The sequence below is a fragment of the Brassica napus genome, chromosome C8 (genome assembly GCF_020379485.1).
Source record: "Brassica napus cultivar Da-Ae chromosome C8, Da-Ae, whole genome shotgun sequence".
In the NCBI taxonomy this organism is placed as follows: domain Eukaryota; kingdom Viridiplantae; phylum Streptophyta; class Magnoliopsida; order Brassicales; family Brassicaceae; genus Brassica; species Brassica napus.
Genome location: NC_063451.1, coordinates 36,751,187 through 36,770,456, shown reverse-complemented (window position 1 = coordinate 36,770,456; position 19,270 = coordinate 36,751,187). Strand labels below are relative to the sequence as shown.

At 31.5% G+C, this 19,270-nt stretch overlaps 2 protein-coding genes across 2 annotated transcripts; both read right to left on the bottom strand.

Moving 5' to 3' along the window:
- Nucleotides 1-3,907: 3,907 nt before the first annotated feature.
- On the bottom strand, nucleotides 3,908-7,953 carry LOC111200603 (variant surface antigen E-like). Its single transcript, XM_022691815.2, has 2 exons — nucleotides 5,092-7,953; nucleotides 3,908-5,005 (listed from the first exon to the last, which is right to left on the bottom strand). The coding sequence occupies exons 1-2, from the start codon at nucleotides 5,741-5,743 to the stop codon at nucleotides 4,761-4,763; spliced, it is 897 nt and encodes a 298-aa protein (XP_022547536.2). The 5' UTR covers nucleotides 5,744-7,953; the 3' UTR covers nucleotides 3,908-4,760.
- Nucleotides 7,954-10,493: 2,540 nt separating this feature from the next.
- LOC125591121 (probable serine/threonine-protein kinase clkA) lies at nucleotides 10,494-12,284 on the bottom strand. Its single transcript, XM_048764621.1, has 2 exons — nucleotides 11,314-12,284; nucleotides 10,494-11,227 (listed from the first exon to the last, which is right to left on the bottom strand). The coding sequence occupies exons 1-2, from the start codon at nucleotides 12,026-12,028 to the stop codon at nucleotides 10,983-10,985; spliced, it is 960 nt and encodes a 319-aa protein (XP_048620578.1). The 5' UTR covers nucleotides 12,029-12,284; the 3' UTR covers nucleotides 10,494-10,982.
- Nucleotides 12,285-19,270: the final 6,986 nt, after the last annotated feature.

Below are 19,270 nucleotides of genomic sequence, written 5' to 3'. Positions count from 1 at the left end.
AAAGTAAAGACAACATGAGAGAGAAGAGGAAGCTGGTGCAAAATGTTGCTTAGTCTCACACGATGATATCAATGGCGGCTGAGATTTGTGGAAGGAGATAAATATATCAATACATGCATACACGTTTAGGTTATAAGAGGAGGTGGATAAGTGTTGGTTTAATATTAATAATTAAACCAAAAACGGTTAAAGAAAACCGGGTCGTTACAATCTCATCCTCCTTGTCTTTTCAAGTTTAAGTTGATTTTTTGTGTTTGGTTTTTGTTTTTTTGTTGTCGTTTTGGTGTGACTTTCCGGTGGACGATTATGCCTTGTATCAAGTGATGTTGGGATTCAACATTAGTAATTGCGCCCTCTGTTTTAGAGGTGTTGATTTCTTGTGACTATGGTGGTGTGAGGCTTTGTTATTTTGTGTGGTTGTATGATTTCTTGCTTGGTGTATGGCATCTCGTCTCCTCCGCCAAAGAAAATGAGTTCTTGGAATAAAGACTCAAATCTCAGGATTTAGAAGAGAAGCTTGCATCGGTCTCCACCAACGTCCATCTTTTCAGATCGCTTATTGTACTTTGCGTTTCAAATTTGTTCAATGGTAGCTTAACAAAAAGCTAACTTGGAACAAAATTGATAAAGGCAATTGAAAAAGAAGACTTATCTACACTATGAAAATTTTTGTTTTGATTTTGTTAAAGATATTAGAAGTCCGTCTGCTACTGCTGGAATGAGAACATAACATTTATCTTATTTCAAAATAAGACCGGTTTAGTATTGCTAATGTGTCATCATTAATGTTTATCATTGCTAGTTTCTGATGCAGAAAAACCATTAGTTTCTCATTTTTATCTTGTGGTATTTTTCTTTGATGATGTAATGGATTGCAAATCATTATCAACAAAACAAAGCGTTTCAAAACATCAACGTATATTATAAATATGGAAAGAAAATAGGAACGTCAAACCGATAGTGACAAAAGAGGACAGTTTCCCAAAATGTAGAAAATCATCATCAAAGAATAGAGGGTTTTAGTTTCCTATTGTAGAATTCTGGTAGTTATTTAGTGATATTTCCTTGCAGTTTTCCGCCGTTTCCTTACTAGCAGTATGCCAAGCTTCACACTCAGAAATTATATTCTTAGGTTATATCCAGCTAAAACTGATTTTAACACTTGAATAAGTTTTCATTTTGTGCGTTCTATATGAATCAAGTTATCAAAAGATATAAGACCTTTAGATGACTTTCTACTTTTATCACAATGTTATCAATATGAAGCTTATGGGAGGTGTTTAATATAACAAATTTACTGATTCCTTCCCTTCTCCCTTTCCATACTATAGAAAATGGTTGTCACATCTCTTCGGATCGCTTTTTGATTTAGATTATTTATCATCGCAGTATAACCGGACAAAAGTTGCCATATAAAGCATCACATCTAACGGGGTTTTTTTTACTTTCTAGGATTTGGCCTTAAGTGCTCATATATTGATATTTATGGTGTTTTCCTTATATTATTACTAACAATGTTCTATCTTCTTAATATCCTGATTTTTAGTACTATACTAACCAATTTTTGTATATATTCGGCAATGGCTATATATTAGGTTTAAAATAACCTGTAGATTAACGTTTTTGACTGTATTTCTTAACGTAAACTGAATGAATAATCTTACCATTGAATGAAAACAGGAACGTGAATGTATGATTTCAATGAATCCCAGAGTTTAGGGTGGTTTTTGTTAAACCACTGTAGAATATCACCTAAAACTATGAGATTTCAGTTCTAATTTTTTAACTAAGAAATTCCACCAAAACACTCTAAAATCACTCTAAAATCACTTAAAACTTTAAAATTTCACAGCTTAAATGTGTTTAAATAACAGTGGATTTCATAGTACTTTATAAAATATCAAGTTCAATAACAGTAGATTTTAAATGAGTTTTTTAAATTCATGTTTGAATAACAGTGGATTTGTCATTTTAATACAAACCACCTAATACTCTCAATTGAATACACCCCCTACGATAACAAAGGAATATATAATAGATGACAAACTCTTGTTTTTAAACTGTAGAGTCTACCTTTCCTGCCGTAGAGTCAGCATCGCATGCTGTGTCCTGTCATTGATTGTGCTCTTGATTGCACTGATCTCACCTAGTGTGTACAAAATTGTAAAGTAGAGGACCGTCAATAAAGTGAAAAAATTCAAAATTTAAATAGTTTTAAAGAACAAAGGAGTTAGTATAACCTTTAGATCACCATCTATGTTTGTCAAAAAGGGCCTTTTATTGAAGATCCATTGGAGACGAATTACAAAAAATAAGGAACGGCAATGGAGACGAATTTGTTGGAAAATAAAAAAGACAGAAACGAAAAAAACTTTGTATTCACGACGGAAAGAAATTGAAAAGCAAAAAAAGCAACAACAAAAGAACTACAATAAGTAGCAAGACCATAAAGGATGAGATGTGAATGTATTTTCATTAAAAACGATACAACAGAAAATAATGAAAATAAGTATCAAGACAAAATTATGATCTATAACAAAACTAATAAAAGTACAAAAATAATGTTAATTTTAATTAGATGTATACAAGGATGAGATGTGAATGTATTTTCATTAAAACGATATAACAGAAAATAAAGGTAACATCTAAAATAATTCAAGATCACAAATTTTATAAGACAACAACTAAAAACGAAAGCACATTAGAAAAATAAACAAACATCAAACGTTAAACAAAATAAATATAATGTTCTGCGCGAAGTGCGGACCGACCCTAGTTGTTAATATATCAATGTATAAATGTTGCTGAAGAGTTAAAATAGTGGGGCCTTTTGTAAAATGCAAACACAAATAAATCATACTAGGTAGTAATTCGCGCTGTGCGCAGGGTGTGATAGTTGGGTAGATTAATTTTTTTATATTATACTAAGGGATTAGTGTAAAAAAGTTGAATTTGTAATTCGGTCCGCTTTCGGTTTAGTTTTCACATTTTGGTTAATACAAATTAATTACCATATTAAAATCATATCTACTTTCTTTTGGTTTGGTTTATATATTATCGGTTTTTCGTTTATAAGAAATTAAAGTAATTTAATTTATACTATTTTAATAACAACAATTTATTTAATTATTAGTATATAAAGATATACAAATTATAACATACATTATTAAAATAACAAACATATGAAATTAATGAAATAGTTATATTTTTAGTGAATGATGATGTAGTAGAAACTTCTAACAACCTCCTTTAAGTTGTAGAGTCTTCTTTCGACGATGTTTCATCGAGCTCTTTTGATGTGCATATTTTCATTGAGCACATGTTTAAGCTTTTTTTCGATGATGATATTTCATCGAGTTCATGTCAATGATAATAAACATATTTGAGTTTCAATCCCAAGGCAATAACACACTAGATGGATATTCAGACACTGTAATATATATTTTCACATTTGGTGTGAAACCAATTTTGGTCCGAGAATTTTTTTGTAAACGACATGTCACCACTTTAATGTTTAAATGTTTGTGAGTCTGCCATGTCACAATGACACTATATTACAAATGTGAAACATTTATTGAAATTTTTTTTTAATATATAAGGGATATATCCCTTTATGTTATTTAAGATGAGAGCAATAAAAAAGGGAAAGTAACAGATTAAGCAATAACTACCTTCTAAGTTAAATTTACTTGCTTTACAATTCATTTGTCTTTCACGCTTCTCTTACTGAGTTTCAAAACCAAAATAATTATCTTTTAGATTAAAATGTTTGGTTATATTGTCGATTGAAAAAAATATGATCAAAAACTTTAACTATGAAAGTTCAATGGAAGATTTTGCAGGAAAATGCAAAAAAAAAAAAAAAACTTTCTAAACTGATAAAGTTTAATTAGTTTTGAGGATATTGTAATTTTTACCATAAATTTGAGTTTTTATAGATCAAAAATTTTATGTATGATTTAAAAGCCTTATTTTTAATTTCATATTGGGCTCAAAATATCTTAGGTACTGACCCAACGTGGAAAACGCAAGGTTTAAAATTAGGTTGCTGGATAGAAATCAAATTATTGCTAGACATGTGGGCTTACGGTGACACAATGTCCTGACGAACTCGGTAATAGTTTGGCTACGTACTGCTTTCTGTCAGTTTTTGTTTGTCAAACAACTAGTGGCTACTTTGCTCTTATTGTACCCAATTTTTTCTTTTGAAATGTGAGGAACCAAAAAAAGGTTGGACTATATATTTAGAAGTTTAGATGTAAGATTTAGTCTTTGTTTTTTTTTCTTGTATTTCTATGTTGTTTTGCTGTAAAAAATATTACAACTTTTAAATCACTTTAACTGTTGTTTTGAAAAAGAAAAAAAAAACATGAACAAAAAAAGTTGTAGAAGATGTAGCTAGGCTTTAACTTAAAAAATAAAACTACATCATTTGGTTAAGGTTAGTCATTTAAAATAAATAAAGCTAAAGTATAAAGTTGAACATCACATATATTTCAAAATGTCTTGAAATTAATCTTATATTGTTGAGTGTTTTTATCAACAAATGTGATTAATCGAAATTTTTATAAATTTTAATTATGTACAAAACTTACTTACCGCAAGTAATATTTAATGGGAAGTCATCTAGTTATTAACTCTTCAAAATCTTTATGTAATAAGAAAACCTTAACTAATAAAAAATAGCAACACTAATAATATTGCATTAAGAAAAAAAAAGCAAAAGAGGCAAAAGAGTTGAGTCGGATAGACGAGAGGACTCAGGCGCCTGGGAGAACACTGAACTTCATGTTATAGGTACGGCAATAATAGCCGTTATTCTCTCCGCATGCAAAAGAGTAAGGCTGTGACATTGCTAGCGTAAATTTGAAGCTCTCTTTAGATCCGTTCTCCTCCGATGAAGCAATCTTATTTCTACTTTCGAAGTTGCAGGTCCTGTAACTCCACAGATTTGTTTGCAAGTACACGTCATGTCTTTGGTTTGTCATATTGTTGTACTCGAAAACTGCAAATAATCAACAAGAATTTTAGCCAAAAAAACTATTTATAAAATCATCTAAAGACACAAGAAAATAGACAATATATACTTACCAAGAACATCGCCGACATGGAAAGTAGTCTTGGAAGCCCATTCTTCAAGATCCACCCCGTAGTTCCATCCACGTGATCCTCCCACTACGACCTCACTTGGTGTTGCAAAGACCGGGTTGCTTGAATCGTTATCGTCTGAGCCTGACCTCGAATCGTTATGTTTTGATGAGCCTGGCTTCGTTTCATTATGGTTATGGTGCGATGAGCCTGGCACTGTAACGTTATGGTTGTGGTTCGATGAGCCTGGCTTCGTAACGTTATGGTTCGATGAGCCTGGCTTAGTAACGTTATGATTTGATGAGCCTTCAGGCTTCGTAACGTTATGGTTCGATGAGCCTGGCTTCGTAACGTTATGATTTGATGAGCCTTCAGGCTTCGTAACGTTATGGTTCGATGAGCCTGGCTTCGTATGGTTTGAGTCTGACCTCCATCTCCAGCCTGACCGTGTGTCCCACCTCCAACTCCAGTGCGAACCATCAGGGTTTGTACCCGAACCTGAGGCTGATCCGTCTGAGCCGTGGGATTCCCAACCCGAGCCTGAGCCTGAACCGGAGCTCCAACTCCAGCTCCATGCCTCTGAGCCTGTTGAGAAGACGCATGCAAAGGCCACAAGGATTACCAGTAACTTCGTTTGTGAAAACGACAGCGACATCTTTTCTCTTCTTCGTACGTGCTTTTGATTTTGAGCAATTTGTTATTTTGTAATTGGGATGCTTTCTTCGAGGGTTATAAGTGTACGTATTTATAAGAATACCGAGGGTCGGCATCATTAAACCAATTCCTAATATATATTGGAGAAAACAAAATCCTTTTCCAACAAGGATCTCATCATGTTTCTTCAAACTTTTTTTTTTCTTGTTTTTTTCTTTCGTGATATGCCATAATGATACGTATATTTTAAGTAATTAAATTTCATAATTTATATATTGTTAAGCGATCGAGATTTTAGATATAATTATTAAATTTCATATATTAAGTTGTAACACAATTATATTGGTCAAAGACTAACTCCAAATTAATATACAATACTCGAAATGCTCGACGTGATTGGAAATATTTATAGTATGCATTTGGTGAAGTAACACATACATCTAAGTATAAGTCAAGGATCAGTTCCCCTCAAACGTGGAATGCACATGCAATGTTAAATTCGTTAAGATTTTATCTGGAAACAATAATTTGTTTTGTTTGAATTATGATCAACGTAACTATTAGGCGATATTTCTCTCTGCCATTAAAATACTTTTTTCGTTTTTTTCAGATCTGAGGTCCTTTTCAGTCCGGCTTTCCACACCGGTGCTGTGAGAGGGTCTCATCCTCCTTGTCTTTTCAAGTTTAAGTTGATTTTTTGTGTTTGGTTTTTGTTTTTTTGTTGTCGTTTTGGTGTGACTTTCCGGTGGACGATTATGCCTTGTATCAAGTGATGTTGGGATTCAACATTAGTAATTGCGCCCTCTGTTTTAGAGGTGTTGATTTCTTGTGACTATGGTGGTGTGAGGCTTTGTTATTTTGTGTGGTTGTATGATTTCTTGCTTGGTGTATGGCATCTCGTCTCCTCCGCTAAAGAAAATGAGTTCTTGGAATAAAGACTCAAATCTCAGGATTTAGAAGAGAAGCTTGCATCGGTCTCCACCAACGTCCATCTTTTCAGATCGCTTATTGTACTTTGCGTTTCAAATTTGTTCAATGGTAGCTTAACAAAAAGCTAACTTGGAACAAAATTGATAAAGGCAATTGAAAAAGAAGACTTATCTACACTATGAAAATTTTTGTTTTGATTTTGTTAAAGATATTAGAAGTCCGTCTGCTACTGCTGGAATGAGAACATAACATTTATCTTATTTCAAAATAAGACCGGTTTAGTATTGCTAATGTGTCATCATTAATGTTTATCCTTGCTAGTTTCTGATGCAGAAAAACCATTAGTTTCTCATTTTTATCTTGTGGTATTTTTCTTTGATGATGTAATGGATTGCAAATCATTATCAACAAAACAAAGCGTTTCAAAACATCAACGTATATTATAAATATGGAAAGAAAATAGGAACGTCAAACCGATAGTGACAAAAGAGGACAGTTTCCCAAAATGTAGAAAATCATCATCAAAGAATAGAGGGTTTTAGTTTCCTCGTGTAGAATTCTGGTAGTTATTTAGTGATATTCCCTTGCAGTTTTCCGCCGTTTCCTTACTAGCAGTATGCCAAGCTTCACACTCAGAAATTCTATTCTTAGGTTATATCCAGCTAAAACTGATTTTAACACTTGAATAAGTTTTCATTTTGTGCCTTCTATATGAATCAAGTTATCAAAAGATATAAGACCTTTAGATGACTTTCTACTTTCATCAGAATGCTATCAATATGAAGCTTATGGGAGGTGTTTAATATAACAAATTTACTGATTCCTTCTCTTCTCCCTTTCCATACTATAGAAAATGGTTATCACATCTCTTCGGATCGCTTTTTGATTTAGATTATTTATCATCGCAATATAACCGGACAAAAGTTGCCATATAAAGCATCACATCTAACGGGTTTTTTTTACTTTCTAGGATTTGGCCTTAAGTGCTCATATATTGATATTTATGGTGTTTTCCTTATATTATTACTAACAATGTTCTATCTTCTTAATATCCTGATTTTTAGTACTATACTAACCAATTTTTGTATATATTCGGCAATGGCTATATATTAGGTTTAAAATAACCTGTAGATTAACGTTTTTGACTGTATTTCTTAACGTAAACTGAATGAATAATCTTACCATTGAATGAAAACAGGAACGTGAATGTATGATTTCAATGAATCCCAGAGTTTAGGGTGGTTTTTGTTAAACCACTGTAGAATATCACCTAAAACTATGAGATTTCAGTTCTAATTTTTTAACTAAGAAACTCCACCAAAACACTCTAAAATCACTCTAAAATCACTTAAAACTTTAAAATTTCACAGCTTAATTTTTTTTAAATAACAGTGGATTTCATAGTACTTTATAAAATGTCAAGTTCAATAACAGTAGATTTTAAATGAGTTTTTTAAATTCATGTTTGAATAACAGTAGATTTGTCATTTTAATACAAACCACCTAATACTCTCAATTGAATACACCCCCTATGATAACAAAGGAATATATAATAGATGACAAACTCTTGTTTTTAAACTGTAGAGTCTACCTTTCCCGCCGTAGAGTCAGCATCGCATGCTGTGTCCTGTCATTGATTGTGCTCTTGATTGCACTGATCTCACCTAGTGTGTACAAAATTGTAAAGTAGAGGACCGTCAATAAAGTGAAAAAATTCAAATGCTAAAGATCACAAAAACCTTCAAAATTTAAATAGTTTTAAAGAACAAAGGAGTTAGTATAACCTTTAGATCACCATCTATGTTTGTCAAAAAGGGTTTTTTATTGAAGATCCATTGGAGACGAATTACAAAAAATAAGGAACGGCAATGGAGATGAATTTGTTGGAAAATAAAAAAGACAGAAACGAAAAAAACTTTGTATTCACGACGGAAAGAAATTGAAAAGCAAAAAAAAGCAACAACAAAAGAACTACAATAAGTAGCAAGACCATAAAGGATGAGATGTGAATGTATTTTCATTAAAAACGATACAACAGAAAATAATGAAAATAAGTAGCAAGACAAAATTATGATCTATAACAAAACTAATAAAAGTATAAAAATAATGTTAATTTTAATTAGATATACACAAGGATGAGATGTGAATGTATTTTCATTAAAACGATACAACAGAAAATAAAGGTAACATCTAAAATAATTCAAGATCACAAATTCTATAAGACAACAACTAAAAACGAAAGCACATTAGAAAAATAAACAAACATCAAACGTTAAACAAAATAAATATAATGTTCTGCGCGAAGTGCGGACCGACCCTAGTTGTTAATATATCAATGTATAAATGTTGCTGAAGAGTTAAAGTAGTGGGGCCTTTTGTAAAATGCATACACAAATAAATCATACTAGGTAGTAATTCGGGTTGTGCGCAGGGTGTGATAGTTGGGTAGATTAATTTTTTATATTATACTAAGGGATCAGTGTAAAAAAGTTGAATTTGTAATTCGGTCCGCTTTCGGTTTAGTTTTCACATTTTTGGTTAATACAAATTAATTACCATATTAAAATCATATCTACTTTCTTTTGGTTTGGTTTGTATATTATCGGTTTTTTGTTTATAAGAAATTAAAGTAATTTAATTTATACTATTTTAAAAACAACAATTTATTTAATTATTAGTATATTAAGATGTACAAATTATAACATACATTATTAAAATAACAAACATATGAAATTAATGAAATAGTTATATTTTTAGTGAATGATGATGTAGTAGAAACTTCTAACAACCTCCTTTAAGTTGTAGAATCTTGTTTCGACGATGTTTCATCGAGCTATTTTGATGTGAATATTTTCATCAAGTACATGTTTAAGCTTTTTTCGATGATGATATTTCATCGAATTCATGTCGATGATAATAAACATATTATAGTTTCAATCCCAAGGCAATAACACGCTAGATGGATATTCAGACACTGCAAGAAATATTTTCACATTTGGTGTGAAACCAATTTTGGTCCGGGAATTTTTTTGTAAACGACATGTCACCACTTTAATGTTTAAATGATTGTGAGTCTGCAACGTCACAATGACACTATATTACAAATGTAAAACATTTATTGCAAATGTTTTTTTAATATATAAGGGATATATATATCTCTTTATGTTATTTAAGATGAGAGCAATAAAAATGGGAAAGTAACAGATTAAGCAATAACTACCTTTTAAGTTAAATTTTACTTGCTTTACAATTCATTTGTATTTCACGCTTCTCTTACTGAGGTTCAAAACCAAAATAATTATCTTTTAGATTAAAATGTTTGGTTATATTGTCGATTGAAAAAAATATGATCAAAAACTTTAACTATGAAAGTTCGATGGAAGATTTTGACAGGAAAAATGCAAAAAAAAAAAGCTTTCAAAACTGATAAAGTTTAATTAGTTTTGAGGGTATTGTAATTTTTACCATAAATTTGAATTTTTATAGATCAAAATTTTTATGTATGATTTAAAAGCCTTATTTTTAATTTCGTATTGGGCTCAAAATATCTTAGGTACTGACCCAACGTGGAAAACCCGAAGTTTAGAATTAGGTTGCTGGATAGAAATCAAATTATTGCTAGACATGTGGGCTTACAGTGATACAATTTCCCGACGAACTCGGTAATAGTTAGGCTACTTACTGCTTTCTGTCAATTTTTGTTTGTCAAACAACTAGTGGCTACTTTGCTCTTATTGTACCCAATTTTTTCTTTTGAAATGTGAGGAACCAAAAACAGGTTGGACTATATATTTAGAAGTTTAGATGTAAGATTTAGTCTTTGTTTTTTTTCTCTTGTATTTCTATGTTGTTTTGCTGTAAAAAATATTACAACTTTTAAATCACTTTAATTGTTGTTTTGAAAAAGAAAGAAAAACATGGACAAAAAAAGTTGTAGAAGATGTAGCTAGGCTTTAACTTTAAAAATAAAACTACATCATTTGGTTAAGGTTAGTCATTTAAAATAAATAAAGCTAAAGTATAAAGTTGAACATCACATACATTTAAAAATGGCCTGAAATTAATCTTATATTGTTGAGTGTTTTTATCAACAAATGTGATTAATCGAAATTTTTATAAATTTTAATTATGTACAAAACTTACTTACAGCAAGTAATATTTAAATGGGAAGTCATCTAGTTATTAACTCTTCAAAATCTTTATGTAATAAGAAAACCGTAACTAATAAAAAATAGAAACTCTAATAATATTGCATTAAGAAAAGAAAAAGCAAAAGAGGCAAAAGGGTTGAGTCGGATAGACGAGAGGACTCAGGCGACTGGGAGAACGCTGAACTTCATGTTATAGGTACGGCAATAATAGCCATTATTCTCTCCGCATGCAAAAGAGTAAGGCTGTGACATTGCTAGCGTAAATTTGAAGCTCTCTTTAGATCCATTCTCCTCCGATGAAGCAATCTTATTTCTACTTTCGAAGTTGCAGGTCCTGTAACTCCACAGATTTGTTTGCAAGTACACGTCATGTCTTTGGTTTGTCATATTGTTGTACTCGAAAACTGCAAATAATCAACAAGAATTTTAGCCAAAAAAACTATTTATAAAATCATCTAAAGACACAAGAAAATAGACAATATATACTTACCAAGAACATCGCCGACATGGAAAGTAGTCTTGGAAGCCCATTCTTCAAGATCCACCCCGTAGTTCCATCCACGTGATCCTCCCACTACGACCTCTCTTGGTGTTGCAAAGACCGGGTTGCTTGAATCGTTATCGTCTGAGCCTGACCTCGAATCGTTATGTTTTGATGAGCCTGGCTTCGTTTCATTATGGTTATGGTGCGATGAGCCTGGCATTGTAACGTTATGGTTGTGGTTCGATGAGCCTGGCTTCGTAACGTTATGGTTCGATGAGCCTGGCTTAGTAACGTTATGATTTGATGAGCCTTCAGGCTTCGTAACGTTATGGTTCGATGAGCCTGGCTTAGTAACGTTATGATTTGATGAGCCTTCAGGCTTCGTAACGTTATGGTTCGATGAGCCTGGCTTCGTAACGTTATGATTTGATGAGCCTTCAGGCTTCGTAACGTTATGGTTCGATGAGCCTGGCTTCGTATGGTTTGAGTCTGACCTCCATCTCCAGCCTGACCGTGTGTTCCACTTCCAACTCCAGTGCGAACCATCAGGGTTTGTACCCGAACCTGAGGCTGATCCGTCTGAGCCGTGGGATTCCCAACCCGAGCCTGAGCCTGAACCGGAGCTCCAACTCCAGCTCCATGCCTCTGAGCCTGTTGAGAAGACGCATGCAAAGGCCACAAGGATTACCAGTAACTTCGTTTGTGAAAAAGACAGCGACATCTTTTCTCTTCTTCGTACGTGCTTTTGATTTTGAGCAATTTGTGATTTTGTAATTGGGATGCTCTCTTCGAGGGTTATAAGTGTATGTATTTATAAGAATACCGAGGGTCGGCATCATTAAACCAATTCCTAATATATATTGGAGAAAACAAAATCCTTTTCCAACAAGGATCTCATGTTTCTTCAAACGTTTTTTTTCTTGTTTTTTCTTTCGTGATATGCCATAATGATACGTATATCTTAAGTAATTAAATTTCATAATTTCTATATTGTTAAACGATCGAGATTTTAGATATAATTATTAAATTTCATATATTAATTTGTAACACAATTATATTGGTCAAGACTAACTCCAAATATACAATACTCGATATGCTCGAAGTGATTGTAAATATTTATAGTATGCATTTGGTGAAGTAACATATACATCTAAGTATAAGTCAAGGATCGGTTCCCCTCAAACGTGGAATGCACATGCAATGTTAAATTCGTTAAGATTTTATCTGGAAACAATAATTTGTTTTATTTGAATTTTGATCAACGTAACTATTAGGGGATATTTCTCTCGGCCGTTAAATTACTTTTTCGTTTTTTCCGGCTTTCCACACCGGTACTGTGAGAGAGTCTCATCCTCCTTGCCTTTTCAAGTTTAAGTTGATTTTTTGCGTTTGGTTTTTGTTTCTTTGTTGTCGTTTTGGTGTGACTTTCCGGTGAACGATTATGCTTTGTATCAAGTAATTTTGTGATTCAACATTAGTAAGTGCGCCCTCTGTTTTAGAGGTGTTGATTTCTTGTGACTATGGTGGTGTGAGGCTTTGTTATTTTGTGTGGTTGTATGATTTCTTGCTTGGTGTATGGCATCTCGTCTCCTCCCCTAAAGAAAATGAGTTCTTGGAATAAAGACTCAAATCTCAGGATTTAAAAGAGAAGCTTGCATTGGTCTCCACCTACGTTCATCTTTTCAGATCGCTTATTGTACTTTGCATTTCAAATTTGTTCAATGGTAGCTTAACAAAAGCTAACTTGGAACAAAATTGATAAAGCCAATTGAAGAAAAAGACTTATCTACACTACGAAATTTTTTGTTTTGATTTTATTAAAGATATTAGAAGTCCGTCTGCTACTGCTGGAACGAAAACATCTAATTTATCTTATTTCAAAATAAGACCGGTTTAGTATTGCTAATGTGTCATTATTAATGTTTATCCTTGCTAGTTTCCGATGCAGAAAGACCATTAGTTTCTCATTTTTATCTTGTGGTATTTTTCTTTGATGATGTAGTGGATTGCAAATCATTTATCAACAAAACAAAGCGTTTCAAAAAAAAATCAATGTATATTATAAATATGGAAAGAAAATAGGAACGTCAAACCGATAGTGACAAAAGAGAACATTTTCCCAAAATGTAGAAAATTATCATCAAAGAATAGAGGGTTTTAGTTTCTTCTCGTAGAATTCTGGTAGTTATTTAGTGATATTCCCTTCCAGTTTTCCGCCGGTTGCTTACTAGCAGTATGCCAAGCTTCACACTCAGAAATTGCATTCTTGGGATATATCCAGCTAAAACTGATTTTAACACTTGAATAAGTTTTCACTTTGTGCCTTCTATATGAATCAAATTATCAAAAGATATAAGACCTTTAGACGACTTTCTACTTTTATCACAATGTTGTCAGTATGAAGCCAGGCCCGGGCTTCACCCCATACACGTGAAACAATCGTATGGAGCCCATGATTTATCAGAAAAAAAGAGGTCTACTTTTTCTATTGTTGTTACTTAAATAGATCAGTGTGTATTGTAGACAACTTTAAAAAAGTGACGAAACATCTTTTATATACAAACACGGTTAAATCGTACATATCCTTTTATGTTGTTTAATATGAATGGATTAAAAAGGCAAAACTGATTTTTTGAGTCAAAAAAGAACATAACTAATTAAGAATAATTATCTTTTAGGCTAAATTATTTTTTCTTCACAGGAAATTGTGTTTCACTCTTTTCCTACTACCTCCTCGTACGAGTTACAAGACCAAAATATAAAAAGAGTTATCAAAATATATAGATTGTCTATGATATAATGTTCACAATCCTGTTTTAGATGCTCCAACCGAAAGAAGCTTTTCAAAACTACAATTGTAAAAATATTACTTGCGATTAACTATACTACAAAAAAATATTTAATGGTTTGGCTATGTTATATACTAAGAAAAATATGATCAGAAAACCTTGATTCTAAAAGTTTGATACATAATTTTCAGAAAAAAATAAGAAGTGTTATTTTACAAAAAAAATATCAAATTTTAATAGTTTTGAAGTTGTTGTAAAAAAATTATTATAAAATTGATTTTTTATCGGGAAACTTTTTATGTATAGTTAAGGGCCTCGATTTTGTATTTCGTATTGGACCTTCAATATCTCAGGACCGCCACTGTATGAAGTTTATGGGAGGTGTTTAATATAACAAATTTACTGATTCCTTCCCTTCTCCCTTTCCATGCTATAGAAAATGGTTGTCACATCTCATCTGATCGCTTTTTGATTTATATTATTTATCATCGCAATATAACCGGACAAAAGTTGCCATATAAAGCATCATATCTTACGGGTCTTTTTTTTACCTTCTAGGATTGGGCCTTAAGTGCTCATATATTGATATTTACGGTGTTTTCCTTATATTATTATTAACAATGTTCTATCTTCTTAATATCCTGATTTTTAGTACTATACTAACCAATTTTTGTATATATTCGGCAATGGCTATATATTAGGTTTTAAGAAAACCGGTAGATTAACGTTTTTGACTGTATTTCTTAACGTAAACTGAATGAATAATTTTACCATTGAATGAAAACAGGAACTTGAATGTATGATTTCAATGAATCCCAGAGTTTAGGGTGGTTTTTATTAAACTACCGTATTATATCACCTAAAACTATGAGATTTCAGTTCTAATTTTTTAACTAAGAAACTCCACCAAAAAACTCTAAAATCACTTAAAACTTTAAAATTTCACAGCATACAAATTTTTAAATAACAGTTGATTTCAGAATACTTTATAAAATGTTAAGTTCAATAACAGTGGATTTGACTTTTTTAAATTCATGTTTGAATAACAGTGGATCTGTCATTTTAATACAAATAACCTAATACTGTCAATTGAATACACCCCTAAGATAACAAAGGAAGATATAATAGATCACAAACTCTTGTTTTTAAACTGTAGAGTCTACCTTTCCAGCCGTAGAGTCAGCATCGCATGCTCTGTTCTGTCATTGATTGTGCTCTTGATTGCACTGACCTCACCTAGTGTCTACAAAATTTTAAAGTAGAGGACCGTCAATATAGTGGAAAAAAATCAAATGCTAAAGATCACAAAAACCTTCAAAAATTAAATAGTTTTGAAGAACAAAGGAGTTAGTATAACCTTTAGATCACCATCTATGTTTGTCAAAAAGGGCTTTTTATTGAAGATCCATTGGAGACGAATTACAAAAAATAAGGAACGGCAATGGAGACAGATTTGTTGGAAAATAAAAAAGACAGAAACGAAAAAAACTTTGTATTCACGACGGAAAGAAATTGAAAAGGAAAAAAAAAGCAACAACAAAAGAACTACAATAAGTAGCAAGACCATAAAGGATGAGATGTGAGCGTATTTTCATTAAAAACGATACAACAGAAAATAATGAAAATAAGTAGCAAGACAAAATAATGATCTATAACAAAACTAATAAAAGTATAAAAATAATGTTAATTTTAATTAGATGTATACAAAGATGAGATGTGAATGTATTTTCATCAAAAACAATACAACAGAATATAAACGTAACATCTAAAATAATTCAAGATCACAAATCTATAAGACAATAACTAAAAACTAAAGCACATTAGAAAAATAAACAAACCTCAAACGTTAAACAAAATAAATATAATGTTCTGCGCGAATCGCAGACCGACCCTAGTTGTTAATATATCAATGTATAAATGTTGCTGAAGAGTTAAAGTAGTGGGGCCTTTTGTAAAATGGAAACACGAATAAATCATACTAGGTATTAATTCGCATTGTGCGCAAGGTGTGATAGTTGGGTAGATTAATTTTTTTATATTATACTACGGGATTAGTGTAAGAATGTTGAATTTGTAATTCGGTCCACTTTCGGTTTAGTTTTCCAATTTTCGGTTAATACAAATTAATTACCATATTAAACTCATATCTACTTTCTTTTGGTTCGGTTTATATATTATTGGTTTTTTGTTTATAAGAAATTAAAGTAATTTAATTTATATTATTTTAATAACAACAATTTATTTAATTATTAGTATATAAAGATATACAAATTATAACATCTATATATATAAAGTAGACTTTGTTCTCTTTATATGACATGTGGAATGGGAGTTTGTTGACATGCGTCCACATGTTTTTCTTTTTGTATTTTAGATGATTTTTTTAAGATTATTACAATTTGTCCTATCACTTTCTAATTGAACACTATATAATCCTTCTCACATTAAGTATCATTATGGTTTAAGAATCTATTTTATTGGTCACTAAAATTTTTAAAAAGTAAAATAATATAAATTTATTTTAAATATTTAATTTGTTCACAGCTAAAAATAGCATAAATTTTCTTCATTTTATTCTTTTTACTATTTTATATTATTTCTTTTTACAAACTATATATTTATTTTAGTATTAAAGTTATAAAATAACCAAATAAAAAATAAGAAACGAGAGCACAACACAAAATTTAAACCTAAAACCTCCATTATACAAAATGCCATAGTAACACTAATTCAATAGAGGTCTAGAGCTGAAATGAGATCAAAAACGAAGACTAACTTACCTCATTGTACCATAAAGTGTCTTGGCTATAACAAGTAAAAATAAAAAAGGATAGAAAGATAAAATCTGAAACAAACCAATCCTCCGAACAAAAATAAGCGCGATCAAGCACCAACGCAAATAACCAAGAAAGTGGACCAGGGGGAGAATAATAATCGGAAGGCCAAAGTCACCAAGAATCAGGAAGATACATGCCTAAAGTACTGGAAGCACAACCATTAGCAAAAAAGGTAAGAAACACCTCACAAACTAAACAAGAACATACAAGGCTCTGAATAGAAAGGACCAAAGCTCCAAGAGACTAACTCCGCACACCTATACCAAAGAAAAATAGGTAGAAGAGAAACAACCTGAGGGAGGGATAATAGAAACCAACCACCGCGAAATCAGAGAATAAGCTTGAGACCAGAAATAACCTTCAAAGCCCACATAGCATACACACGAACGAAAACATTATGCAAACCTAGAGTGGTAAGCATGGCGAAAGGGAGAGCTACAAGATATGCGAGCAGCGATGAAAGCTGCAACGAGATGAGAAAACAGAGAGGGAAAGGGAGACAAAACAAAATCAACAAACTGTAGAACTGTCCTCGAGCTATGAAAGAGAGCATAGAAGTCAGATCCCAAAAACTAGATCTTGAAAACCAAGACGAGCAAAGACTATTGACGGTAAGCCAACGACGAGGAAGACAACATCAAAGACGACTAAAATCTGACCCAACCCAAGGAGATGCAGTTCTTAGCATCAGCCGAAATCTAAGGAAGAAGAGGAGCGAGCAACCAATATTGACTGGAAAAGCCTACAACGTTGTGAGAAACAACCATACAATTGGGAACTCATAAAGTCAATTTACAACAAATTCCGTATAATCTCACCGACGAAGAAGGCGAGGAAGAACAAGAGCAGGAGGTGAGTTTTTTTTCCCCGTGATGGTGAGAAGCACCGCACACTAGAAAGGTAAACGAAAAACAGAGATGGTAATGGCTCAAGGTCAAAATATGGAGAGAGCAAAAAACATCTTAAAAGTTATAATGTTCAAAAATACGAAAAAATAAAATACAATTTTGACGTCGAAACCATTAATCTTAAAATCGACAAATGCCTAAATGCAAAGTTATCGAAATTCAATACGCTTTTACATTATATGCTCAATACACTACTAACAAGTACTATACACACAACAACACATTACTGAAAAAAGCACAAAAAAATATTAACCTATCACCTACTACTACATAACACACTAAAAACACTAAATAATGATCTTAACAAATAAAAACGACCACAAAATTACATTATTCAAAAAGTCATACTCTTAATAACAATAAAATAAAACAATTGTGGACTATCTAATCATTTTTGCACAAACTATTATTATATGAAGTTTGATAATCTATTTTATTGTTCACTAAAATTTAAGATGAATAAAGAAATAAATAAAATAATAAAAATATATTTTAAATATTTAATTTATTCACAACTAATAATAACATAAATTTTTATTATTTTATTATTTTTACTATTTTCTATTATTTTATTCACAAATTATATTTTTTTTAATTCTAGAGTGAATTTACTTAGTAAACTTATTGACATAAAATAGAAAACATAGGTATTGTGATATTGTAACCAATAATTGTTAAGTTTTGGACCAAACAAATACTAAAAAACCATATTGATATATCATATTATATTATTAACCATTCATTCTTCGGTTTATATTATATTTACATTTGACTTATTTTAAAAATTAATATTATTTAAATATGATTTAAATCTAATAATATCAACTTTACAAACGACCAATTTAGTGAATACCTAATTGTAACATTTATTGATAGTGTACAATACCACTTTTAATAAAAATGGCATTAAAAAGGCACATACAAAAATAAAGTAAAAACATTTTTTCAAAAAAAATAATTATCAACAATCCCGCGCGTAGCGCGGACACCCCCTAGTACTTTATAAAAATAACAAACATATGAAATTAATGAAATAGTTATATTTTTAGTGAACGATGATGCAGTAGAAACTTCTAACAACCTCCTTTAAGTTGTAGAATCTTCTTTCGATGATGTTTCATCGAGCTCTTTTGATGTGAATATTTTGATGATCATGTTTCATCGAGTACATGTTTAAGCTTTTTTCGATGATGATATTTCATCGTGTTCATGTCGATGATAATAAACATATTAGAGTTTCAATCCCAAGGTAATGACACGCTAGATGGATATTTAGACACTGTAATAAATATTTTCACATTTGGTGTGAAACCAATTTTGGTCTGAAAATTTTTCTGTAAGCGACAAGTTAGCACTTTAATGTTTAAATGATTGTGAGTCTGTCACGTCACAATGACACTATATTACAAATGTGAAACATTTATTGCAA

Coding starts and splice junctions, on each gene's coding strand:
- LOC125591121 (XM_048764621.1), bottom strand. CDS start 12,028: ATGTCGCTGTCTTTTTCACAAACGAAGTTACTGGTAATCCTTGTGGCC. Junction 11,228..11,313: donor CCATGTCGGCGATGTTCTTG/GTAAGTATATAT, acceptor GATTATTTGCAG/TTTTCGAGTACAACAATATG.
- LOC111200603 (XM_022691815.2), bottom strand. CDS start 5,743: ATGTCGCTGTCGTTTTCACAAACGAAGTTACTGGTAATCCTTGTGGCC. Junction 5,006..5,091: donor CCATGTCGGCGATGTTCTTG/GTAAGTATATAT, acceptor GATTATTTGCAG/TTTTCGAGTACAACAATATG.